Genomic DNA, 26,458 nt, shown 5'->3' with positions numbered 1-26,458 from the left:
ATCTTCTGAGAATAAAAACAGCTGGAGCTTGTTAAGGTAATTACCCATGGGAAAGGATAATGAACTGGGAACTCCTCAGAAAATCTGATTTGTGGTGAGGGCAGAGAGATAAAAGCTCATTTAGGAACGACATGAACATGCTGCGTAGGTAGCTGTTTATCAGGAAATATCTCCACTGAGATTAAGAAAAGCAATAGCTTAATAAATTAAGTACTTCCTGGTATGGTTACTGTACTGGTATCTCCCCAAAGGAATCTGGATTGTGGGGAGGGAACAGAGAAAAAAGCTCATTTAGGACCTGCACTTACGAAGGGGGTGGGCAGCTGTATATCAGGGAGTAAACCTTCTGAGAATAAAAACAGCTGGAGCTTGTTAAGGTAATTACACAGGGGAAAGGATAATGTACTGGGAACTCCTCAGAAGAACCTGATTTGTATTGAGGGCAGCGAGATAAAAGCTCATTTAGGAACGCCATGAACATGCTGCGTAGGTAGCTGTTTATCAGTAAATATCTCCACTGAGATTAAGGAAAGCAGTAGCTTAATGAATTAACTACTTCCTGGTATGGTTACTGTACTGGTAACTCCCCAAAAGAATCTGGATTGTGGTGAGGGAACAGAGAAAAAAGCTCATTTAGGACCTGCACTTACGAAGGGGGTAGGCAGCTGTATATCAGGGAGTAAACCATCTGAGAATAAAAACAGCTGGAGCTTGTTAAGGTAATTACACAGCGGAAAGGATAATGTACTGGGAACTCCTCAGAAGAATCTGATTTGTGGTGAGGGCAGAGAGATAAAAGCTCATTTAGGAACGACATGAACATGCTGCGTAGGTAGCTGTTTATCAGTAAATATCTCCACTGAGATTAAGAAAAGCAGTAGCTTAATAAATTAAGTACTTCCTGGTATGGTTACTGTACTGGTAACTCCCCAAAAGAATCTGGATTGTGGTTAGGGAACAGAGAAAAAAGCTCATTTAGGACCTGCACCTACGAAGGGGGTAGGCAGCTGTATATCAGGGAGTAAACCTTCTGGGAATAAAAAACAGCTGGAGCTTGTTAAGGTAATTACACAGGGGAAAGGATAATGTACTGGGAACCTCCTCAGAAGAATCTGATTTGTGGTGAGGGCAGAGAGATAAAAGCTCATTATGGACGACATGAACATGCTGCGTAGGTAGCTGTTTATCAGTAAATATCTCCACTGAGATTAAGAAAAGTAGTAGCTTAATAAATTAAGTACTTCCTGGTATGGTTACTGTACTGGTAACTCCCCAAAAGAATCTGGATTGTGGTGAGGGAACAGAGAAAAAAGCTCATTTAGGACCTGCACTTACGAAGGGGGTAGGCAGCTGTATATCAGGGAGTAAACCTTCTGAGAATAAAAACAGCTGGAGCTTGTTAAGGTAATTACACAGGGGAAAGGATAATGTACTGGGAACTCCTCAGAAGAATCTGATTTGTGGTGAGGGCAGAGAGATAAAAGCTCATTTAGGAACGACATGAACATGCTGCGTAGGTAGCTGTTTATCAGTAAATATCTCCACTGAGATTAAGAAAAGCAGTAGCTTAATAAATTAAGTACTTCCTGGTATGGTTACTGTACTAGTAACTCCAAAAAGAATCTGGATTGTGGTGAGGGAACAGAGAAAAAAGCTCATTTAGGACCTGCACTTACGAAGGGGGTAGGCAGCTGTATATCAGGGAGTAAACCTTCTGAGAATAAAAACAGCTGGAGCTTGTTAAGGTAATTACACAGGGGAAAGGATAATGTACTGGGAACTCCTCAGAAGAATCTGATTTGTGGTGATGGGAGAGAGATAAAAGCTCATTTAGGAACGACATGAACATGCTGCGTAGGTAGCTGTTTATCAGTAAATATCTCCACTGAGATTAATAAAAGCCGTACTTAATAAATTAAGTCCTTCCTGGTATGGTTACTGTACTGGTAACTCCCCAAAAGAATCTGGATTGTGGTGAGGGAACAGAGAAAAAAGCTCATTTAGGACCTGCACTTACGAAGGGGGTAGGCAGCTGTATATCAGGGAGTAAACCTTCTGAGAATTAAAACAGCTGGAGCTTGTTAAGGTAATTACACAGGGGAAAGGATAATGTACTGGGAACTCCTCAGAAGAATCTGATTTGTGGTGAGGGCAGAGAGATAAAAGCTCATTTAGGAACGACATGAACATGCTGCGTAGGTAGCTGTTTATCAGTAAATATCTCCACTGAGATTAAGAAAAGCAGTAGCTTAATAAATTAAGTACTTCCTGGTATGGTTACTGTACTGGTAACTCCCCAAAAGAATCTGGATTGTGGTGAGGGGAACAGAGAAAAAAGCTCATTTAGGACCTGCACTTACGAAGGGGGTAGGCAGCTGTATATCAGGGAGTAAACCTTCTGAGAATAAAAACAGCTGGAGCTTGTTAAGGTAATTACACAGGTGAAAGGATAATGTACTGGGAACCTCCTCAGAAGAATCTGATTTGTCGTGAGGGCAGAGAGATAAAAGCTCATTTAAGAACGACATGAACATGCTGCGTAGGTAGCTGTTTATCAGTTAATATCTCCACTGAGATTAAGAAAAGCAGTAGCTTAATAAATTAAGTACTTCCTGGTATGGTTACTGTATTGGTAAGTCCCGAAAAGAATCTGGATTGTGGTGAGGGAACAGAGAATAAAGTTCATTTAGGACCTGCACTTACGAAGGGGGTAGGCAGCTGTATATCAGGGAGTAAACCTTCTTAGAATAAAAACAGCTGGAGCTTGTTAAGGTAATTACACAGGGGAAAGGATAATGTACTGGGAACTCCTCAGAAGAATCTGATTCGTGGTGAGGGCAGAGAGATAAAAGCTCATTTAGGAACGACATGAACATGCTGCGTATGTAGCTGTTTATCAGTAAATATCTCCACTGAGATTAAGAAAAGCAGTAGCTTAATAAATTAAGTACTTCCTGGTATGGGTACTGTACTGGTAACTCCCCAAAAGAATCTGGATTGTGGTGAGGGAACAGAGAAAAAAGCTCATTTAGGACCTGCACTTACGAAGGGGGTAGGCAGCTGTATATCAGGTAGTAAAACTTCTGAGAATAAAAACAGCGGTAGCTTGGTAAGGTAATTACATAGGGGAAAGGATAATGTACTGGGAACTCCTCAGAAGAATCTGATTTGTGGTGAGGGGAGAGAGATAAAAGCTCATTTAGGAACGACATGAACATGCTGCGTAGGTAGCTGTTTATCAGTAAATATCTCCACTGAGATTAAGAAAAGCAGTAGCTTAATAAATTAACTGTTTCCTGGTATGGTTACTGTACTGGTAACTCCCCAAAAGAATCTGGATTGTGGTGAGGGAACAGAGAAAAAAGCTGATTTAGGACCTGCACTTACGAAGGGGGTAGGCAGCTGTATATCAGGGAGTAAACCTTCTGAGAATAAAAACAGCTGGAGCTTGTTAAGGTAATTACACAGGGGAAAGGATAATGTACTGGGAACTCCTCAGAAGAATCTGATTGTGGTGATTGCAGAGAGATAAAAGCTCATTTAAAAACGACATGAACATGCTGCGTAGATAGCTGTTTATCAGTAAATATCTCCACTGAGATTAAGAAAAGCAGTAGCTTAATAAATAAAGTACTTCCTGGTATGGTTACTTTACTGGTAACTCCCCAAATGAATCTGGATTGTCGTGTGGGAAGAGAGAAAAAAGCTCATTTGGGACCTGCACTTATGAAGGTGGTTGGCAGCTGTATATCAGGGAGTAAACCTTCTGAGAATAAAAAAGGCTGAAGCTTGTTAAGGTAATTACACAGGGGAAAGGATAATGTACTGGGAACTCCTCAGAAGAATCTAATTTGTGGTGAGGGCAGAGAGATAAAAGCTCATTTAGGAACGACATGAACATGCTGCATAGGTAGCTGTTTATCAGTAAATATCTCCACTGAGATTAAGAAAAGCAGTAGCTTAATAAATTAAGTAGTTCCTTCTATGGTTACTGTACTGGTAACTCCCCAAAAGAATCTGGATTGTGGTGAGGGAACAGAGAAAAAAGCTCATTTAGGACCTGTACTTACGAAGGGGGTAGGCAGCTGTATATCAGGGAGTAAACCTTCTGAGAATAAAAACAGCTGGTGCTTGTTAAGGTAATTACACAGGGGAAAGGATAATGTACTGGGAACTCCTCAGAAGAATCTGATTTGTGGTGAGGGCAGAGAGATAAAAGCTCATTTAGGAACGACATGAACATGCTGCGTAGGTAGCTGTTTATCAGTAAATATCTCCACTGAGATTAAGAAAAGCAGTAGCTTAATAAATTAAGTACTTCCTGGTATGGTTACTGTACTGGTAACTCCCCAAAAGAATCTGGATTGTGGTGAGGGAACAGAGAAAAAAGCTCATTTAGGACCTGCACTTACGAAGGGGGTAGGCAGCTGTATATCAGGGAGTAAACCTTCTGAGAATAAAAACAGCTGGAGCTTGTTAAGGTAATTACACAGGGGAAAGGATAATGTACTGGGAACTCCTCAGAAGAATCTGATTTGTGGTGAGAGCAGAGAGATAAAAGCTCATTTAAGAACGACATGAACATGCTGCGTAGGTAGCTGTTTATCAGTAAATATCTCCACTGAGATTAAGAAAAGCAGTAGCTTAATAAATTAAGTACTTCCTGGTATGGTTACTTTACTGGTAACTCCCCAAATGAATCTGGATTGTCGTGTGGGAAGAGAGAAAAAAGCTCATTTGGGACCTGCACTTATGAAGGTGGTAGGCAGCTGTATATCAGGGAGTAAACCTTCTGAGAATAAAAAAGGCTGGAGCTTGTTAAGGTAATTACACAGCGGAAAGGATAATGTACTGGGAACTCCTCAGAAGAATCTAATTTGTGGTGAGGGCAGAGAGATAAAAGCTCATTTAGGAACGACATGAACATGCTGCATAGGTAGCTGTTTATCAGTAAATATCTCCACTGCGATTAAGAAAAGCAGTAGCTTAATAAATTAAGTACTTCCTGGTATGGTTACTGTACTGGTAACTCCCCAAAAGAATCTGGATTGTGGTGAGGGAACAGAGAAAAAAGCTCATTTAGGACCTGCACTTACCAAGGGGGTAGGCAGCTGTATATCATGGAGTAAACCTTCTGAGTATAAAAACAGCTGGAGCTTGTTAAGGTAATTACACAGGGGAAAGGATAATGTACTGGGAACTCCTGAGAAGAATCTGATTTGTGGTGAGGGCAGAGAGATAAAAGCTCATTTAGGAACGACATGAACATGCTGCGTAGGTAGCTGTTTATCAGTAAATATCTCCACAGAGATTAAGAAAAGCAGTAGCTTAATAAATTAAGTACTTCCTGGTACGGTTACTGTACTGGTAACTCCCAGAAGAATCTGGATGGTGGTGAGGGAACAGAGAAAAAAGCTCATTTAGGACCTGCACTTATGTAGTGGGTAGGCAGCTGTATATCAGGGAGTAAACCTTCTGAGAATAAAAACAGCTGGAGCTTGTTAAGGTAATTACACAGGGGAAAGGATAATGTACTGGGAACTCCTCAGAAGAATCTGATTTGTGGTGAGGGCAGAGAGATAAAAGCTCATTTAGGAACGACATGAACATGCTGCGTATGTAGCTGTTTATCAGTAAATATCTCCACTGAGATTAAGAAAAGCAGTAGCTTAATAAATTAAGTACTTCCTGGTATGGTTACTGTACTGGTAACTCCCCAAAAGAATCTGGATTATGGTGAGGGAACAGAGAAAAAAGCTCATTTAGGACCTGCACTTACGAAGTGGGTAGGCAGCTGTATATCAGGGAGTAAACCTTCTGAGAATAAAAACAGCTGGAGCTTGTTAAGGTAATTACACAGGGGAAAGGATAATGTACTGGGAACTCCTCAGAAGAATCTGATTTGTGGTGAGGGCAGAGAGATGAAAGCTCATTTAGGAACGACATGAACATGCTGCGTAGATAGCTGTTTATCAGTAAATATCTCCACTGAGATTAAGAAAAGCAGTAGCTTAATAAATTAAGTAGTTCCTTCTATGGTTACTGTACTGGTAACTCCCCAAAAGAATCTGGATTGTGGTGAGGGAACAGAGAAAAAAGCTCATTTAGGACCTGTACTTACGAAGGGGGTAGGCAGCTGTATATCAGGGAGTAAACCTTCTGAGAATAAAAACAGCTGGTGCTTGTTAAGGTAATTACACAGGGGAATGGATAATGTACTGGGAACTCCTCAGAAGAATCTGATTTGTGGTGAGGGCAGAGAGATAAAAGCTCATTTAGGAACGACATGAACATGCTGCGTAGGTAGCTGTTTATCAGTAAATATCTCCACTGAGATTAAGAAAAGCAGTAGCTTAATAAATTAAGTACTTCCTGGTATGGTTACTGTACTGGTAACTCCCCAAAATAATCTGGATTGTGGGGAGGGAACAGAGAAAAAAGCTCATTTAGGACCTGCACTTACGAAGGGGGTAGGCAGCTGTATATCAGGGAGTAAACCTTCTGAGAATAAAAACAGCTGGAGCTTGTTAAGGTAATTACACAGGGGAAAGGATAATGTACTGGGAACTCCTCAGAAGAATCTGATTTGTGGTGAGGGCAGAGAGATAAAAGCTCATTTAGGAACGACATGAACATGCTGCGTAGGTAGCTGTTTATCAGTAAATATCTCCACTGAGATTAAGGAAAGCAGTAGCTTAATAAATTAAGTACTTCCTGGTATGGGTACTGTACTGGTAACTCCCCAAAAGAATCTGGATTGTGGTGAGGGAACAGAGAAAAAAGCTCATTTAGGACCTGCACTTACGAAGGGGGTAGGCAGCTGTATATCAGGGAGTAAACCTTCTGAGAATAAAAACAGCTGGAGCTTGTTAAGGTAATTACACAGGGGAAAGGATAATGTACTGGGAACTCCTCAGAAGAATCTGATTTGTGGTGAGGGCAGAGAGATAAAAGCTCATTTAGGAACGACATGAACATGCTGTGTTGGTAGCTGTTTATCAGTAAATATCTCCACTGAGATTAAGAAAAGCAGTAGCTTAATAAATTAAGTACTTCCTGGTATGGTTACTGTACTGGTAACTCCCCAAAAGAATCTGGATTGTGGTGAGGGAACAGAGAAAAAAGCTCATTTAGGACCTGCACTTACGAAGGGGGTAGGCAGCTGTATATCAGGGAGTAAACCTTCTGAGAATAAAAACAGCTGGAGCTTGTTAAGGTAATTACACAGGGGAAAGGATAATGTACTGGGAACTCCTCAGAAGAATCTGATTTGTGGTGAGGGCAGAGAGATAAAAGCTCATTTAGGAACGACATGAACATGCTGCGTTGGTAGCTGTTTATCAGTAAATATCTCCACTGAGATTAAGAAAAGTAGTAGCTTAATAAACTGAGTACTTCCTGGTATGGTTACTGTACTGGTAACTCCCCCAAAAAATCTGGATTGTGGTGAGGGAACAGGGAAAAAAGCTCATTTAGGACCTGCACTTACGAAGGTGGTGGGCAGCTGTATATCAGGGAGTAAACCTTCTGAGAATAAAAACAGCTGGAGCTTGTTAAGGTAATTACACAGGGGAAAGGATAATGTACTGGGAACTCCTCAGAAGAATCTGATTTGTGGTGAGGGCAGAGAGATAAAAGCTCATTTAGGAACGACATGAACATGCTGCGTATGTAGCTGTTTATCAGTTAATATCTCCACTGAGATTAAGAAAAGCAGTAGCTTAATAAATTAAGTACTTCCTGGTATGGTTACTGTACTGGTAACTCCCCAAAAGAATCTGGATTGTGGTGAGGGAACAGAGAAAAAAGCTCATTTAGGACCTGCACTTACGAAGGGGGTAGGCAGCTGTATATCAGCGAGTACACCTTCTGAGAATAAAAACAGCTGGAGCTTGTTAAGGTAATTACACAGGGGAAAGGATAATGTACTGGGAACTCCTCAGAAGAATCTGATTTGTGGTGAGGGCAGAGAGATAAAAGCTCATTTAGGAACGACATGAACATGCTGCGTAGGTAGCTGTTTATCAGTAAATATCTCCACTGAGATTAAGAAAAGCAGTAGCTTAATAAATTAAGTACTTCCTGGTATGGTTACTGTACTGGTAACTCCCCAAAAGAATCTGGATTGTGGTGCGGGAACAGAGAAAAAAGCTCATTTAGGACCTGCACTTACGAAGGGGGTAGGCAGCTGTATATCAGGGAGTAAACCTTCTGAGAATAAAAACAGCTGGAGCTTGTTAAGGTAATTACACAGGGGAAAGGATAATGTACTGGGAACTCCTCAGAAGAATCTGATTTGTGGTGAGTGCAGAGAGATAAAAGCTCATTTAGGAAAGACATGAACATGCTGCGTAGGTAGCTGTTTATCAGTAAATATCTCCACTGAGATTAAGAAAAGCAGTAGCTTAATAAATTAAGTACTTCCTGGTATGGTTACTGTACTGGTAACTCCCCAAAAGAATCTGGATTGTGGTGAGGGAACAGAGAAAAAGCTCATTTAGGACCTGCACTTACGAAGGGGGTAGGCAGCTGTATATCAGGGAGTAAACCTTCTGAGAATAAAAACAGCTGGAGCTTGTTAAGGTAATTACACAGGGGAAAGGATAATGTACTGGGAACTTCTCAGAAGAATCTGATTTGTGGTGAGGGCAGAGAGATAAAAGCTCATTTAGGAACGACATGAACATGCTGCGTAGGTAGCTGTTTATCAGTAAATATCTCCACTGAGATTAAGAAAAGCAGTAGCTTAATAAATTAAGTACTTCCTGGTATGGTAACTGTACTGGTAACTCCCCAAAAGAATCTGGATTGTGGTGAGGGAACAGAGAAAAAAGCTCATTTAGGACCTGCACTTACGAAGGGGATAGGCAGCTGTATATGAACAGTAAACCTTCTGAGAATAAAAAAAGCTGGAGCTTGTTAAGGTAATTACACAGGTGACAGGATAATGTACTGGGAACGCCTCAGAGGAATCTGATTTGTAGTGAGGGAAGAGAGATAAAAGCTCATTTAGGAACGACATGAACATGCTGCGTAGGTAGGTGTTTATCAGTAAATATCTCCACTGAGATTAAGAAAAGCAGTAGCTTAATAAATTAAGTACTTCCTGGTATGGTTACTGTACTGGTAACTCCCCAAAAGAATCTGGATTGTGGTGAGGGAACAGAGAAAAGACCTCATTTAGGACCTGCACTTACGAAGGGGGTAGGCAGCTGTATATCAGGGAGTACACCTTCTGAGAATAAAAACAGCTGGAGCTTGTTAAGGTAATTACACAGGGGAAAGGATAATGTACTGGGAACTCCTGAGAAGAATCTGATTTGTGGTGAGGGCAGAGAGATAAAAGCTCATTTAGGAACGACATGAACATGCTGCGTAGGTAGCTGTTTATCAGTAAATATCTCCACTGAGATTAAGAAAAGCAGTAGCTTAATAAATTAAGTACTTCCTGGTATGGTTACTGTACTGGTAACTCCCCAAATGAATCTGGATTGTGGTGAGGGAACAGAGAAAAAAGGTCATTTAGGACCTGCACTTACGAAGGGGGTAGGCAGCTGTATATCAGGGAGTAAACCTTCTGAGAATAAAAACTGCTGGAGCTTGTTAAGGTAATTACACAGGGGAAAGGATAATGACCTGGGAACTCCTCAGAAGAATCTGATTTGTGGTGAGGGCAGAGAGATAAAAGCTCATTTAGGAACGACATGAACATGCTGCGTAGGTAGCTGTTTATCAGTAAATATCTCCACTGAGATTAAGAAAAGCAGTAGCTTAATAAATTAGGTACTTCCTGGTATGGTTACTGTACTGGTAACTCCCCAAAAGAATCTGGATTGTGGTGAGGGAACAGAGAAAAAAGCTCATTTAGGACCTGCACTTACGAAGGGGGTAGGCAGCTGTATATCAGGGAGTAAACCTTCTGAGAATAAAAACAGCTGGAGATTGTTAAGGTAATTACACAGGGGAAAGGATAATGCACTGGGAACTCCTCAGAAGAATCTGATTTGTGGTGAGGGCAGAGAGATAAAAGCTCATTTAGGAACGACATGAACATGCTGCGTAGGTAGCTGTTTATCAGTAAATATCTCCACTGAGATTAAGAAAAGCAGTAGCTTAATAAATTAAGTACTTCCTGGTATGGTTACTGTACTGGTACCACCCCAAAAGAATCTGGATTGTGGTGAGGGAACAGAGAAAAAAGCTCATTTAGGACCTGCACTTACGAAGGGGGTAGGCAGCTGTATATCAGGGAGTAAACCTTCTGAGAATAAAAACAGCTGGAGCTTGTTAAGGTAATTACACAGGGGAAAGGATAATGTACTGGGAACTCCTCAGAAGAATCTGATTTGTGGTGAGGGCAGAGAGATAAAAGCTCATTTAGGAACGACATGAACATGCTGCGTAGGTAGCTGTTTATCAGTAAATATCTCCACTGAGATTAAGAAAAGCAGTAGCTTAATAAATTAAGTACTTCCTGGTATGGTTACTGTACTGGTAACTCCCCAAAAGAATCTGGATTGTGGTGAGGGAACAGAGAAAAAAGCTCATTTAGGACCTGCACTTACGAAGGGGATAGGCAGCTGTATATCAAGGAGTAAACCTTCTGAGAATAAAAACAGCTGGAGCTTGTTAAGGTAATTACACAGGGGAAAGGATAATGTACTGGGAACTCCTCAGAAGAATCTGATTTGTGGTGAGGGCAGAGAGATAAAAGCTCATTTAGGAACGACATGAACATGCTGCGTAGGTAGCTGTTTATCAGTAAATATCTCCACTGAGATTAAGAAAAGCAGTAGCTTAATAAATTAAGTACTTCCTGGTATGGTTACTGTACTGGTAACTCCCCAAAAGAATCTGGATTGTGGTGAGGGAACAGAGAAAATGCTCATTTAGGACCTGCACTTACGAAGGGGGTAGGCAGCTGTATATCAGGGAGTAAACCTTCTGAGAATAAAAACAGCTGGAGCTTGTTAAGGTAATTACACAGGGGAAAGGATAATGTACTGGGAACTTCTCAGAAGAATCTGATTTGTGGTGAGGGCAGAGAGATAAAAGCTCATTTAGGAACGACATGAACATGCTGCGTGGGTAGCTGTTTATCAGTAAATATCTCCACTGAGATTAAGAAAAGCAGTAGCTTAATAAATTAAGTACTTCCTGGTATGGTTACTGTACTGGTAACTCCCCAAAAGAATCTGGATTGTGGTGAGGGAACAGAGAAAAAAGCTCATTTAGGACCTGCATTTACGAAGGGGATAGGCAGCTGTATATCAGGGAGTAAACCTTCTGAGAATAAAAACAGCTGGAGCTTGTTAAGGTAATTACACAGGTGAAAGGATAATGTACTGGGAACTCCTCAGAAGAATCTGATTTGTGGTGAGGGCAGAGAGATAAAAGCTCATTTAGGAACGACATGAACATGCTGCGTAGGTAGCTGTTTATCAGTAAATATCTCCACTGAGATTAAGAAAAGCAGTAGCTTAATAAATTAAGTACTTCCTGGTATGGTTACTGTACTGGTAACTCCCCAAAAGAATCTGGATTGTGGTGAGGGAACAGAGAAAAAAGCTCATTTAGGACCTGCACTTACGAAGTGGGTAGGCAGCTGTATATCAGGGAGTAAACCTTCTGAGAATAAAAACAGCTGGAGCTTGTTAAGGTAATTACACAGGGGAAAGGATAATGTACTGGGAACTCCTCAGAAGAATCTGATTTGTGGTGAGGGCAGAGAGATAAAAGCTCATTTAGGAACGACATGAACATGCTGCGTAGGTAGCTGTTTATCAGTAAATATCTCCACTGAGATTAAGAAAAGCAGTAGCTTAATAAATTAAGTACTTCCTGGTATGGTTACTGTACTGGTAACTCCCCAAAAGAATCTGGACTGTGGTGAGGGAACAGAGAAAAAAGCTCATTTAGGAACTGCACTTACGAAGGGGGTAGGCAGCTGTATATCAGGGAGTAAACATTCTGAGAATAAAAACAGCTGGAGCTTGTTAAGGTAATTACACAGGGGAAAGGATAATGTACTGGGAACTCCTCAGAAGAATCTGATTTGTGGTGAGGGCAGAGAGATAAAAGCTCATTTAGGAACGACATGAACATGCTGCGTGGGTAGCTTTTTATCAGTAAATATCTCCACTGAGATTAAGAAAAGCAGTAGCTTAATAAATTAAGTACTTCCTGGTATGGTTACTGTACTGGTAACTCCCCAAAAGAATCAGGATTGTGGTGAGGGAACAGAGAAAAAAGCTCATTTAGGACCTGCACTTACGAAGGGGGTAGGCAGCTGTATATCAGGGAGTAATCCTTCTGAGAATAAAAACAGCTCGAGCTTGTTAAGGTAATTACACAGGGGAAAGGATAATGTACTGGGAACTCCTCAGAAGAATCTGATTTGTGGTGAGGGCAGAGAGATAAAAGCTCATTTAGGAACGACATGAACATGCTGCGTAGGTAGCTGTTTATCAGTAAATACCTCCACTGAGATTAAGAAAAGCAGTAGCTTAATAAATTAAGTACTTCCTGGTATGGTTACTGTACTGGTAACTCCCCAAAAGAATCTGGATTGTGGAGAGGGAACATAGAAAAAAGCTCATTTAGGACCTGCACTTACGAAGGGGGTAGGCAGCTGTATATCAGGGAGTAAAGCTTCTGAGAATAAAAACAGCTGGAGCTTGTTAAGGTAATTACACAGGGGAAAGGATAATGTACTGGGAAATCCTCAGAAGAATCTGATTTGTGGTGAGGGCATAGAGATAAAAGCTCATGTAGGAACGACATGAACATGCTGCGTGGGTAGCTGTTTATCAGTAAATATCTCCACTGAGATTAAGAAAAGCAGTAGCTTAATAAATTAAGTACTTCCTGGTATGGTTACTGTACTGGTAACTCCCCAAAAGAATCTGGATTGTGGTGAGGGAACAGAGAAAAAAGCTCATTTAGGACCTGCACTTACGAAGGGGGTAGGCAGCTGTATATCAGGGAGTAAACCTTCTGAGAATAAAAACAGCTGGAGCTTGTTAAGGTAATTACACAGGGGAAAGGATAATGTACTGGGAACTCCTCAGAAGGATCTGATTTGTGGTGAGGGCAGAGAGATAAAAGCTCATTTAGGAACGACATGAACATGCTGCGTAGGTAGCTGTTTATCAGTAAATATTTCCACTGAGATTAAGAAAAGCAGTAGCTTAATAAATTAAGTAATTCCTGGTATGGTTACTGTACTGGTAACTCCCCAAAAGAATCTGGATTGTGGTGAGGGAACAGAGAAAAAAGCTCATTTAGGACCTGAAATTACGAAGGGGGTAGGCAGCTGTATATCAGGGAGGAAACCTTCTGAGAAGAAAAACAGCTGGAGCTTGTTAAGGTAATTACACAGGGGAAAGGATAATGTACTGGGAACTCCTCAGAAGAATGTGATTTGTGGTGAGGGCAGAGAGACAAAAGCTCATTTAGGAACGACATGAACGTGCTGCGTAGGTAGCTGTTTATCAGTAAATATCTCCACTGAGATTAAGAAAAGCAGTAGCTTAATAAATTAAGTACTTCCTGGTATGGTTACTGTACTGGTACCTCCCCAAAAAATCTGGATTGTGGTGAGGGAACAGAGAAAAAAGCTCATTTAGGACCTGCACTTACGAAGGGGGTAGGCAGCTGTATATCAGGGAGTAAACCTTCTGAGAATAAAAACAGCTGGAGCTTGTTAAGGTAATTACACAGGGGAAAGGATAATGTACTGGGAACTCCTCAGAAGAATCTGATTTGTGGTGAGGGCAGAGAGATACAAGCTCATTTAGGAACGACATGAACATGCTGCGTATGTGGCTGTTTATCAGTAAATATCCACTGAGATTAAGAAAAGCAGTAGCTTAATAAATTAAGTACTTCCTGGTATGGTTACTGTACTGGTAACTCCCCAAAAGAATCTGGATTGTGGTGAGGGAACAGAGAAAAAAGCTCATTTAGGACCTGCACTTACGAAGGGGGTAGGCAGCTGTATATCAGGGAGTAAACCTTCTGAGAATAAAAACAGCTGGAGCTTGTTAAGGTAATTTCACAGGGGAAAGGACAATGTACTGGGAACTCCTCAGAAGAATCTGATTTGTGGTGAGGGCAGAGAGATAAGAGCTCATTTAGGAATGACATGAACATGCTGCGTAGGTAGCTGTTTATCAGTAAATATCTCCACTGAGATTAAGAAAAGCAGTAGCTTAATAAATTAAGTACTTCCTGGTATGGTTACTGTACTGGTAACTCCCCAAAAGAATCTGGATTGTGGTGAGGGAACAGAGAAAAAAGCTCATTTAGGTCCTGCACTTACGAAGGGGGTAGGCAGCTGTATATCAGGGAGTAAACCTTCTGAGAATAAAAACAGCTGGAGCTTGTTAAGGTAATTACACAGGGGAAAGGATAATGTACTGGGAACTCCTCAGAAGAATCTGATTTGTGGTGAGGGCAGAGAGATAAAAGCTCATTTAGGAACGACATGAACATGCTGCGTTGGTAGCTTTTTATCAATAAATATCTCCACTGAGATTAAGAAAAGCAGTAGCTTAATAAATTAAGTACATCCTGGTGTGGTTACTGTACTGGTAACTCCCCAAAAGAATCTGGATTTTGGTGAGGGATCAGAGAAAAGAGCTCATATAGGACCTGCACTTACGAAGGGGGTAGGCAGCTGTATATCAGGGAGTAAACCTTCTGAGAATAAAAACAGCTGGAGCTTATTAAGGTAATTACACAGGGGAAAGGATAATGTACTGGGAATTCCTCAGAAGAATCTGATTTGTGGTGAGGGCAGAGAGATAAAAGCTCATTTAGGAACGACATGAACATGCTGCGTAGGTAGCTGTTTATCAGTAAATACCACCACTGAGATTAAGAAAAGCAGTAGCTTAATAAATTAAGTACTTCCTGGTATGGTAACTGTACTGGTAACTCCCCAAAAGAATCTGGATTGTGGAGAGGGAACAGAGAAAAAAGCTCATTTAAGACCTGCACTTACGAAGGGGGTAGGCAGCTGTATATCAGGGAGTAAAGCTTCTGAGAATAAAAACAGCTGGAGCTTGTTAAGGTAATTACACAGGGGAAAGGATAATGTACTGGGAAATCCTCAGAAGAATCTGATTTGTGGTGAGGGCATAGAGATAAAAGCTCATGTAGGAACGACATGAACATGCTGCGTGGGTAGCTGTTTATCAGTAAATATCTCCACTGAGATTAAGAAAAGCAGTAGCTTAATAAATTAAGTACTTCCTGGTATGGTTACTGTACTGGTAACTCCCCAAAAGAATCTGGATTGTGGTGAGGGAACAGAGAAAAAAGCTCATTTAGGACCTGCAATTACTAAGGGGGTAGGCAGCTGTATATCAGGGAGTAAACCTTCTGAGAATAAAAACAGCTGGAGCTTGTTAAGGTAATTACACAGGGGAAAGTATAATGTACTGGGAACTCCTCAGAAGGATCTGATTTGTGGTGAGGGCAGCGAGATAAAAGCTCATTTAGGAACGACATGAACATGCTGCGTAGGTAGCTGTTTATCAGTAAATATCTCCACTGAGATTAAGAAAAGCAGTAGCTTAGTAAATTAAGTACTTCCTGGTATGGTTACTGTACTGGTAACTCCCCAAAAGAATCTGGATTGTGGTGAGGGAACAGAGAAAAAAGCTCATTTAGGACCTGCACTTACGAAGGGGTTAGGCAGCTGTATATCAGGGAGTAAACCTTCTGAGAATAAAAACAGCTGGAGCTTGTTAAGGTAATTACACAGGGGAAAGGATAATGTACTGGGAACTCCTCAGAAGAATATGATTTGTGGTGAGGGCTGAGAGATAAAAGCTCATTTAGGAACGACATGAACATGCTGCGTAGGTAGCTGTTTATCAGTAAATATCTCCACTGAGATTAAGAAAAGCAGTAGCTTAATAAATTAACTACTTCCTGGTATGGTTACTGTACTGGTAACTCCCCAAAAGAATCTGGATTGTGGTGAGGGAACAGAGAAAAAAGCTCATTTAGGACCTGCACTTACGAAGGGGGTAGGCAGCTGTATATCACGGAGTAAAACTTCTGAGAATAAAAACACCTGGAGATTGTTAAGGTAATTACACAGGGGAAAGGATAATCACTTTGAACTCCACAGAAGAATCTGATTTGTGGTGAGGGGAGAGAGATAAAAGCTCATTTCGGAACGACATGAACATGCTGTGTAGGTAGCTGTTTATCAGTAAATATCTCCACTGAGATTAAGAAAAGCAGTAGCTTAATTAATTAAGTACTTCCTGGTATGGTTACTGTACTGGTAACTCCCCAAGAGAATGTGGATTGTGGTGAGGGAACAGAGAAAAAAGCTCATTTAGGACCTGCACTTACGAAGGGGGTAGGCAGCTGTATATCAGGGAGTAAACCTTCTGAGAATAAAAACAGCTGGAGCTTGTTAAGGTAATTACACAGGGGAATGGATAATGTACTGGGAACTCCTCAGAAGAATCTGATTTGTGGTGAGGTCAGAGAGATAAAAGCTCATTTAGGAACGACATGAACATGCTGCGTAGGTAGCTGTTTATCAGTAAATATCTCCACTGAGATTAAGAAAAGCAGTAGCTTAATGAATTAAGTACTTCCTGGTATGGTTACTGTACTGGTAACTCCCCAAAAGAATCTGGATTGTGGTGAGGGAACAGAGAAAAAAGCTCATTTAGGACCTGCACTTACGAAGGGGGTAGGCAGCTGTATATCAGGGAGTAAACCTTCTGAGAATAAAAACAGCTGGAGCTTGTTAAGGTAATTACACAGGGGAAAGGATAATGTACTGGGAACTCCTCAGAAGAATCTGATTTGTGGTGAGGGCAGAGAGATAAAAGCTCATTTAGGAACGACATGAACATGCTGCGTAGGTAGCTGTTTATCAGTAAATATCTCCACTGAGATTAAGAAAGCAGTAGCTTAATAAATTAAGTACTTCCTGGTATGGTTACTGTACTGGTAACTCCCCAAAAGAATCAGGATTGTGGTGAGGGAACAGAGAAAAAAGCTCATTTAGGACCTGCACTTACGAAGGGGGTAGGCAGCTGTATATCAGGGAGTAAACCTTCTGAGAATAAAAACACCTGGAGATTGTTAAGGTAATTACACAGGGGAAAGGATAATGTACTTTGAACTCCTCAGAAGAATCTGATTTGTGGTGAGGGCAGAGAGATAAAAGCTCATTTAGGAACGACATGAACATGCTGCGTAGGTAGCTGTTTATCAGTAAATATCTCCACTGAGATTAAGAAAAGCAGTAGCTTAATAAATTAAATACTTCCTGGTATGGTTACTGTACTGGTAACTCCCCAAAAGAATCTGGATTGTGGTGAGGGAACAGAGAAAAAAGCTCATTTAGGACCTGCACTTACGAAGGGGGTAGGCAGCTGTAAATCAGGGAGTAAACCTTCTGAGAATAAAAACAGCTGGAGCTTGTTAAGGTAATTACACAGGGGAAAGGATAATGTACTGGGAACTCCTCAGAAGAATCTGATTTGTGGTGAGGGCAGAGAGATAACAGCTCATTTAGGAACGACATGTACATGCTGCGTAGGTAGCTGTTTATCAGTAAATATCTCCACTGAGATTAAGAAAAGCAGTAGCTTAATAAATTAAGTACTTCCTGGTATGGTTACTGTACTGGTAACTCCCCAAAAGAATCTGGATTGTGGTGAGGGAACAGAGAAAAAAGCTCATTTAGGACCTGCACTTACGAAGGGGGTAGGCAGCTGTATATCACGGAGTAAACCTTCTGAGAATAAAAACAGCTGGAGCTTGTTAAGGTAATTACACAGGGGAAAGGATAATGTACTGGGAACTCCTCAGAAGAATCTTGTTTGTGGTGAGGGCAGAGAGATAAAAGCTCATTAAGGAACGACATGAATATGCTGCGTAGGTAGCTGTTTATCAGTAAATATCTCCACTGAGATTAAGAAAAGCAGTAGCTTAATAAATTAAGTACTTCCTGGTATGGTTACTGTACTGGTAACTCCCCAAAAGAATCTGGATTGGGGTGAGGGAACAGAGAAAAAAGCTCATTTAGGACCTGCACCTACGAAGGGGGTAGGCAGCTGTGTATCAGGGAGTAAACCTTCTGAGAATAAAAACAGCTGGAGCTTGTTAAGGTAATTACACAGGGGAAAGGATAATGTACTGGGAACTCCTCAGAAGAATCTGATTTGTGGTGAGGGCAGAGAGATAAAAGCTCATTTAGGAACGACATGAACATGCTGCGTAGGTAGCTGTTTATCAGTAAATATCTCCTCTGAGATTAAGAAAAGCAGTAGCTTAATAAATTAAGTACTTCCTGGTATGGTTACTGTACTGGTAACTCCCCAAAAGAATCTGGATTGTGGTGAGAGAACAGAGAAAAAAGCTCATTTAAGACCTGCACTTACGAAGGCGGTAGGCAGCTGTATATCAGGGAGTAAACCTTCTGAGAATAAAAACAGCTGGAGCTTGTTAAGGTAATTACACAGGGGAAAGGATAATGTACTGGGAACTCCTCAGAAGAATCTGATTTGTGGTGAGGGCAGAGAGATAAAAGCTCATTTAGGAACGACATGAACATGCTGCATAGGTAGCTGTTAATCAATAAATATTTCCACTGAGATTAAGAAAAGCAGTAGCTTAATAAATTAAGTACTTCCTGGTATGGTTACTGTACTGGTAACTCCCCAAAAGAATCTGGATTGTGGTGAGGGAACAGAGAAAAAAGCTCATTTAGGACCTGCACTTACGAAGGGGGTAGGCAGCTGTATATCAGGGAGTAAACCTTCTGAGATTAAAAACAGCTGGAGCTTGTTAAGGTAATTACACAGGGGAAAGGATAATGTACTGGGAACTCCTCAGAAGAATCTGATTTGTGGTGAGGGCAGAGAGATAAACGCTCATTTAGGAACGACATGAACATGCTGCGTAGGTAGCTGTTTATCATTAAATATCTCCACAGAGATTAAAAAAAGCAGTAGCTTAATAAATTAAGTACTTCCTGGTATGGTTACTGTACTGGTAACTCCCCAAAATAATCTGGATTGTGGTGAGGGAACAGAGAAAAAAGCTCATTTAGGACCTGCACTTACGAAGGGGGTAGGCAGCTGTATATCAGGGAGTAAACCTTCTGAGAATAAAAACAGCGGTAGCTTGTTAAGGTAATTACACAGGGGAAAGGATAATGTACTGGGAACTCCTCAGAAGAATCTGATTTGTGGTGAGGGCAGAGAGATAACAGCTCATTTAGGAACGACATGAACATGCTGCGTAGGTAGCTGTTTATCAGTAAATATCTCCACTGAGATTAAGTAAAGCAGTAGCTTAATAAATTAAATACTTCCGGGTATGGTTACTGTACTGGTAACTCCCCAAAAGAATCTGGATTGTGGTGAGGGAACAGAGAAAAAAGCTCATTTAGGACCTGCACTTACGAAGGGGGTAGGCCGCTGTATATCACGGAGTAAACCTTCTGAGAATAAAAACAGCTGGAGCTTGTTAAGGTAATTACACAGGGGAAAGGATAATGTACTGGGAACTCCTCAGAAGAATCTTGTTTGTGGTGAGGGCAGAGAGATAAAAGCTCATTAAGGAACGACATGAACATGCTGCGTAGGTAGCTGTTTATCAGTAAATATCTCCACTGAGATTAAGAAAAGCAGTAGCTTAATAAATTAAGTACTTCCTGGTATGGTTACTGTACTGGTAACTCCCCAAAAGAATCTGGATTGGGGTGAGGGAACAGAGAAAAAAGCTCATTTAGGACCTGCACCTACGAAGGGGGTAGGCAGCTGTATATCAGGGAGTAAACCTTCTGAGAATAAAAACAGCTGGAGCTTGTTAAGGTAATTACACAGGGGAAAGGATAATGTACTGGGAACTCCTCAGAAGAATCTGATTTGTGGTGAGGGCAGAGAGATAAAAGCTCATTTAGGAACGACATGAACATGCTGCGTAGGTAGCTGTTTATCAGTAAATATCTCCACTGAGATTAAGAAAAGCAGTAGCTTAATAAATTAAGTACTTCCTGGTATGGTTACTGTACTGGTAACTCCCCAAAAGAATCTGGATTGTGGTGAGAGAACAGAGAAAAAAGCTCATTTAAGACCTGCACTTACGAAGGCGGTAGGCAGCTGTATATCAGGGAGTAAACCTTCTGAGAATAAAAACAGCAGGAGCTTGTTAAGGTAATTACACAGGTGAAAGGATAATGTACTGGGAACTCCTCAGAAGAATCTTGTTTGTGGTGAGGGCAGAGAGATAAAAGCTCATTTATGAACGACATGAACATGCTGCGTAGGTAGCTGTTTATCAGTAAATATCTCCACTGAGATTAAGAAAAGCAGTAGCTTTATAAATTAAGTACTTCCTGGTATGGTTACTGTACTGGTAACTCCCCAAAAGAATCTGGATTTTGGTGAGGGAACAGAGAAAAAACCTCATTTAGGACCTGCACTTAGGAAGCGGGTAGGCAGCTGTATATCAGGGAGTAAACCTTCTGAGAATAAAAACAGCTGGAGCTTGTTAAGGTAATTACACAGGGGAAAGGATAATGTACTGGGAACTCCTCAGAAGAATCTGATTTGTGGTGAGGGCAGAGAGATAAAAGCTCATTTAGGAACGACATGAACATGCTGCGTAGGTAGCTGTTTATCATTAAATATCTCCACAGAGATTAAAAAAAGCAGTAGCTTAATAAATTAAGTACTTCCTGGTATGGTTACTGTACTGGTAACTCCCCAAAATAATCTGGATTGTGGTGAGGGAACAGAGAAAAAAGCTCATTTAGGACCTGCACTTACGAAGGGGGTAGGCAGCTGTATATCAGGGAGTAAACCTTCTGAGAATAAAAACAGCGGTAGCTTGTTAAGGTAATTACACAGGGGAAAGTATAATGTACTGGGAACTCCTCAGAAGAATCTGATTTGTGGTGAGGGCAGAAAGATAAAAGCTCATTTAGGAACGACATGAACATGCTGCGTAGGTAGCTGTTTATCAGTAAATATCTCCACTGAGATTAAGAAAAGCAGTAGCTTAATAAATTCAGTACTTCCTGGTATGGTTACTGTACTGGTAACTCCCCAAAAGAATCTGGATTGTGGTGAGGGAACAGAGAAAAAAGCTCATTTAGGACCTGCACTTACGAAAGGGGTAGGCAGCTGTATATCAGGGAGTAAACCTTCTGAGTATAAAAACAGCTGGAGCTTGTTAAGGTAATTACACAGGGGAAAGGATAATGTACTGGGAACTCCTCCGAAGAATATTGTTTGTGGTGAGGGCAGAGAGATAAAAGCTCATTTAGGAACGACATGAACATGCTGCGTAAGTAGCTGTTTATCAGTAAAGATCTCCACTGAGATTAAGAAAAGCAGTAGCTTAATAAATTAAGTACTTCCTGGTATGGTTACTGTACTGGTAACTCCCGAAAAGAATCTGGATTGTGGTGAGGGAACAGAGAAAAAAGCTCATTTAGGACCTGCACTTACGAAGGGGGTAGGCAGCTGTATATCAGGGAGTAAACCTTCTGAGAATAAAAACGGTTTGGTCGTTCGTTGGGATACTATCGTCCCTGAGCTCGCCAACTGCACCTCTTCACTGAGGAACAGCGGCGGCGCGGTGGTCCGAGGAGCGGCCCGAGACTTCGGCTTTGGGTGAGAGAAAATGGCTCGAACCAAGCAGACTGCTCGTAAATCCACCGGTGGGAAGGCCCCGCGCAAGCAGCTGGCCACCAAGGCTGCCCGGAAAAGCGCGCCCTCTACCGGCGGGGTGAAGAAGCCCCATCGCTACAGGCCCGGCACTGTGGCTCTTCGAGAGATTCGTCGTTACCAGAAATCCACTGAGCTGCTCATCCGGAAGCTGCCTTTCCAGAGGTTGGTGAGAGAGATCGCTCAGGATTTTAAGACAGACCTGAGGTTTCAGAGTGCTGCCATCGGTGCGCTTCAGGAGGCTAGTGAAGCATACCTGGTGGGTTTGTTTGAAGATACCAATCTGTGTGCCATCCACGCCAAGAGAGTCACCATCATGCCCAAAGACATCCAGTTGGCTCGCCGGATACGGGGAGAGAGAGCTTAAGTGAAGGCAGTTTTTATGGCGTTTTGTAGTAAATTCTGTAAAATACTTTGGTTTAATTTGTGACTTTTTTTGTAAGAAATTGTTTATAATATGTTGCATTTGTACTTAAGTCATTCCATCTTTCACTCAGGATGAATGGGAAAGTGACTGTTCACAGATCTCAGTGGTGCGCACTGGGCTCAGGAGTGACAAGTTGCTAATATGCAGAAGGGATGGGTGATACTTCTTGCTTCTCATGATGCATGTTTCTGTATGTTAATGACTTGTTGGGTAGCTATTAAGGTACTAGAGTTGATAAATGTGTACAGGGTCCTTTTGCAATAAAACTGGTTATGACTTGATCCAAGTGTTTAACAATTGGGGCTGTTAAGTCTGACCATACATCACTGTGATAGAATGTGGGCTTTTTCAAGGGTGAAGATACAAGTCTTAACCACAGTGTAACTTACAGTTTCCTTAAGAAAAAAAAAAAGTAAACCTGGCAGCTATAGAATACACTATGTGCGGGCTGGGGATATAGCCTAGTGGCAAGAGTGCCTGCCTCGGATACACGAGGCCCTAGGTTCGATTCCCCAGCACCACATATACAGAAAACGGCCAGAAGCGGCGCTGTGGCTCAAGTGGCAGAGTGCTAGCCTTGAGCGGGAAGAAGCCAGGGACAGTGCTCAGGCCCTGAGTCCAAGGCCCAGGACTGGCAAAAAAAAAAAAAAAAAAAAAAAAAAAAAAAAAGAATACACTATGTGCATTTATAATAGCTATTTTATATATTGTAGTGTCAACATTTTTAAATTAAATGTTTTACATCCACAAGTGGTGGGGAGTCTTGTCATTAAGGTGTGTATAATTTAGAGTCCAGTTGGTGTTCTAACTAGACTGCACTTGTTTTCATAGTATAATGCTGTATGCATATTAATACCTTGCATAAGTCCTCATTCTACCACATGTGAACTAACCTTTTAGCTGATAATGCAAACACTAACGGGGATTTTATTTATAAAGGGCTCTAGAATACAAGTTTTTCCCACCAGCATCATCTGTTACTAATCTAAGCTAGTTAGTGCCGCTTTTCATTGTGTTGTGGTTGATTTCATAACTAGGCTTGAGGTTCTTTTTCTCTTTTGAGGAAATACCAAGGTTTGTTCTTTTCCTTGTGGAGTTTAGTGTAAACTTGGATGGGGGAGGAGCATTGCAGATGCAGCTAATTAGCCCCGTGCAATTCAAGATGGTGTTTGGTTAGGTTACTTCTGGTTACTGTCCTAGGAAAACCCTTTTTCTAGAGATGGCCTTCCAAATTCATCCTTCTATTGAAGTTTTTAGGTCAATTATGTATGTTGAGTAAATTTTACAAATAAACTTGTTTATCCAACTAAGTGTCAGAAAACTAAAAAAAAAAAAAAAAAAAAAAAACAGCTGGAGCTTGTTAAGGTAATTACACAGGGGAAAGGATAATGTACTGGGAACTCCTCAGAAGAATCTGATTTGTGGTGAGGGCAGAGAGATAAAAGCTCATTTAGGAACGACATGAACATGCTGCGTAGGTAGCTGTTTATCAGTAAATATCTCCACTGAGATTAAGAAAAGCAGTAGCTTAATAAATTAAGTACTTCCTCGTATGGTTACTGTACTGGTAACACCCCAATAGAATCTGGAATGTGGGGAGGGAACAGAGAAAAAAGCTCATTTAGGACCTGCACTTACGAAGGGGGTAGGCAGCTGTATATCAGGGAGTAAACCTTCTGAGAATAAAAACAGCTGGAGCTTGTTAAGGTAATTACACAGGGGAAAGGATAATGTACTGGGAACTCCTCAGAAGAATCTGATTTGTGGTGAGGGCAGAGAGATGAAAGCTCATTTAGGAACGACATGAACATGGTGCGTAGGTAGCTGTTTATCATTAAATATCTCCACTGAGATTAAGAAAAGCAGTAGCTTAATAAATTAAGTACTTCCTGGTATGGTTACTGTACTGGTAACTCCCCAAAAGAATCTGGATTGTGGTGAGGGAACAGAGAAAAAAGCTCATTTAGGACCTGCACTTACGAAGGGGGTAGGCAGCTGTATATCAGGGAGTAAACCTTCTGAGAATAAAAACAGCTGGAGCTTGTTAAGGTAATTACACAGGGGAAAGGATAATGTACTGGGAACTCCTCAGAAGAATCTGATTTGTGGTGAGGGCAGAGAGATAAAAGCTCATTTACGAACGACATGAACATGCTGCGTAGGTAGCTGTTTATCAGTAAATACCTCCACTGAGATTAAGAAAAGCAGTAGCTTAATAAATTAAGTACTTCCTGGTATGGTTACTGTACTGGTAACTCCCCAAAAGAATCTGGATTGTGGAGAGGGAACATAGAAAAAAGCTCATTTAGGACCTGCACTTACGAAGGGGGTAGGCAGCTGTATATCAGGGAGTAAAGCTTCTGGGAATAAAAACAGCTGGAGCTTGTTAAGGTAATTACACAGGGGAAAGGATAATGTACTGGGAAATCCTCAGAAGAATCTGATTTGTGGTGAGGGCATAGAGATAAAAGCTCATGTAGGAACGACATGAACATGCTGCGTGGGTAGCTGTTTATCAGTAAATATCTCCACTGAGATTAAGAAAAGCAGTAGCTTAATAAATTAAGTACTTCCTGGTATGGTTACTGTACTGGTAACTCCCCAAAAGAATCTGGATTGTGGTGAGGGAACAGAGAAAAAAGCTCATTTAGGACCTGCACTTACTAAGGGGGTAGGCAGCTGTATATCAGGGAGTAAACCTTCTGAGAATAAAAACAGCTGGAGCTTGTTAAGGTAATTACACAGGGGAAAGTATAATGTACTGGGAACTCCTCAGAAGGATCTGATTTGTGGTGAGGGCAGAGACATAAAAGCTCATTTAGGAACGACATGAACATGCTGCGTAGGTAGCTGTTTATCAGTAAATATTTCCACTGAGATTAAGAAAAGCAGTAGCTTAATAAATTAAGTAATTCCTGGTATGGTTACTGTACTGGTAACTCCCCAAAATAATCTGGATTGTGGTGAGGGAACAGAGAAAAAAGCTCATTTAGGACCTGCACTTACGAAGGGGGTAGGCAGCTGTATATCAGGGAGTAAACCTTCTGAGAATAAAAACAGCTGGAGCTTGTTAAGGTAATTACACAGGGGAAAGGATAATGTACTGGGAACTCCTCAGAAGAATCTGACTTGTGGTGAGGGCAGAGAGATAAAAGCTCATTTAGGAACGACATGAACATGCTGTGTAGGTAGCTGTTTATCAGTAAATATCTCCACTAAGATTAAGAAAAGCAGTAGCTTAATAAATTAAGTACTTCCTGGTATGGTTACTGTACTGGTAACTCCCGAAAAGAATCTGGATTGTGGTGAGAGAACAGAGAAAAAAGCTCATTTAGGACCTGCACTTACGAAGGGGGTAGGCAGGTGTATATCAGGGAGTAAACCTTCTGAGAATAAAAACAGCAAGAGCTTGTTAAGGTAATTACACAGGGGAAAGGATATTGTACTGGGAACTCCTCAGAAGAATCTTTTTTGTGGTGAGGGCAGAGAGATAAAAGCTCATTTAGGAACGACATGAACATGCTGCGTAGGTAGCTGTTTATCAGTAAATATCTCCACTGAGATTAAGAAAAGCAGTAGCTTAATAAATTAAGTACTTCCTCGTATGGTTACTGTACTGGTAACACCCCAATAGAATCTGGAATGTGGGGAGGGAACAGAGAAAAAAGCTCATTTAGGACCTGCACTTACGAAGGGGGTAGGCAGCTGTATATCAGGGAGTAAACCTTCTGAGAATAAAAACAGCTGGAGCTTGTTAAGGTAATTACACAGGGGAAAGGATAATGTACTGGGAACTCCTCAGAAGAATCTGATTTGTGGTGAGGGCAGAGAGATGAAAGCTCATTTAGGAACGACATGAACATGGTGCGTAGGTAGCTGTTTATCATTAAATATCTCCACTGAGATTAAGAAAAGCAGTAGCTTAATAAATTAAGTACTTCCTGGTATGGTTACTGTACTGGTAACTCCCCAAAAGAATCTGGATTGTGGTGAGGGAACAGAGAAAAAAGCTCATTTAGGACCTGCACTTACGAAGGGGGTAGGCAGCTGTATATCAGGGAGTAAACCTTCTGAGAATAAAAACAGCTGGAGCTTGTTAAGGTAATTACACAGGGGAAAGGATAATAAACTGGGAACTCCTCAGAAGAATCTGATTTGTGGTGAGGGCAGAGAGATAAAAGCTCATTTAGGAACGACATGAACATGCTGCGTAGGTAGCTGTTTATCAGTAAATATCTCCACTGAGATTAAGAAAAGCAATAGCTTAATAAATTAGTTACTTCCTAGTATGGTTACTGTACTGGTAACT

At 41.2% G+C, this 26,458-nt stretch overlaps 1 protein-coding gene across 1 annotated transcript; it reads left to right on the top strand.

The window, feature by feature from the left end:
- The first annotated feature begins 21,560 nt into the window (after positions 1-21,560).
- Positions 21,561-22,549, top strand: LOC125344509 (histone H3.3A). Its single transcript, XM_048337020.1, has one exon. It carries the CDS (start codon positions 21,679-21,681, stop codon positions 22,087-22,089), a length of 411 nt encoding a protein of 136 aa, XP_048192977.1. The 5' UTR covers positions 21,561-21,678; the 3' UTR covers positions 22,090-22,549.
- The last annotated feature ends 3,909 nt before the right edge of the window (positions 22,550-26,458 follow it).

This window comes from Perognathus longimembris, unplaced genomic scaffold (assembly GCF_023159225.1).
Source record: "Perognathus longimembris pacificus isolate PPM17 unplaced genomic scaffold, ASM2315922v1 HiC_scaffold_1364, whole genome shotgun sequence".
NCBI lineage: Eukaryota > Metazoa > Chordata > Mammalia > Rodentia > Heteromyidae > Perognathus > Perognathus longimembris.
This window is presented reverse-complemented; position numbering and strand designations above follow the sequence as displayed.

Coding starts and splice junctions, on each gene's coding strand:
- LOC125344509 (XM_048337020.1), top strand. CDS start 21,679: ATGGCTCGAACCAAGCAGACTGCTCGTAAATCCACCGGTGGGAAGGCC.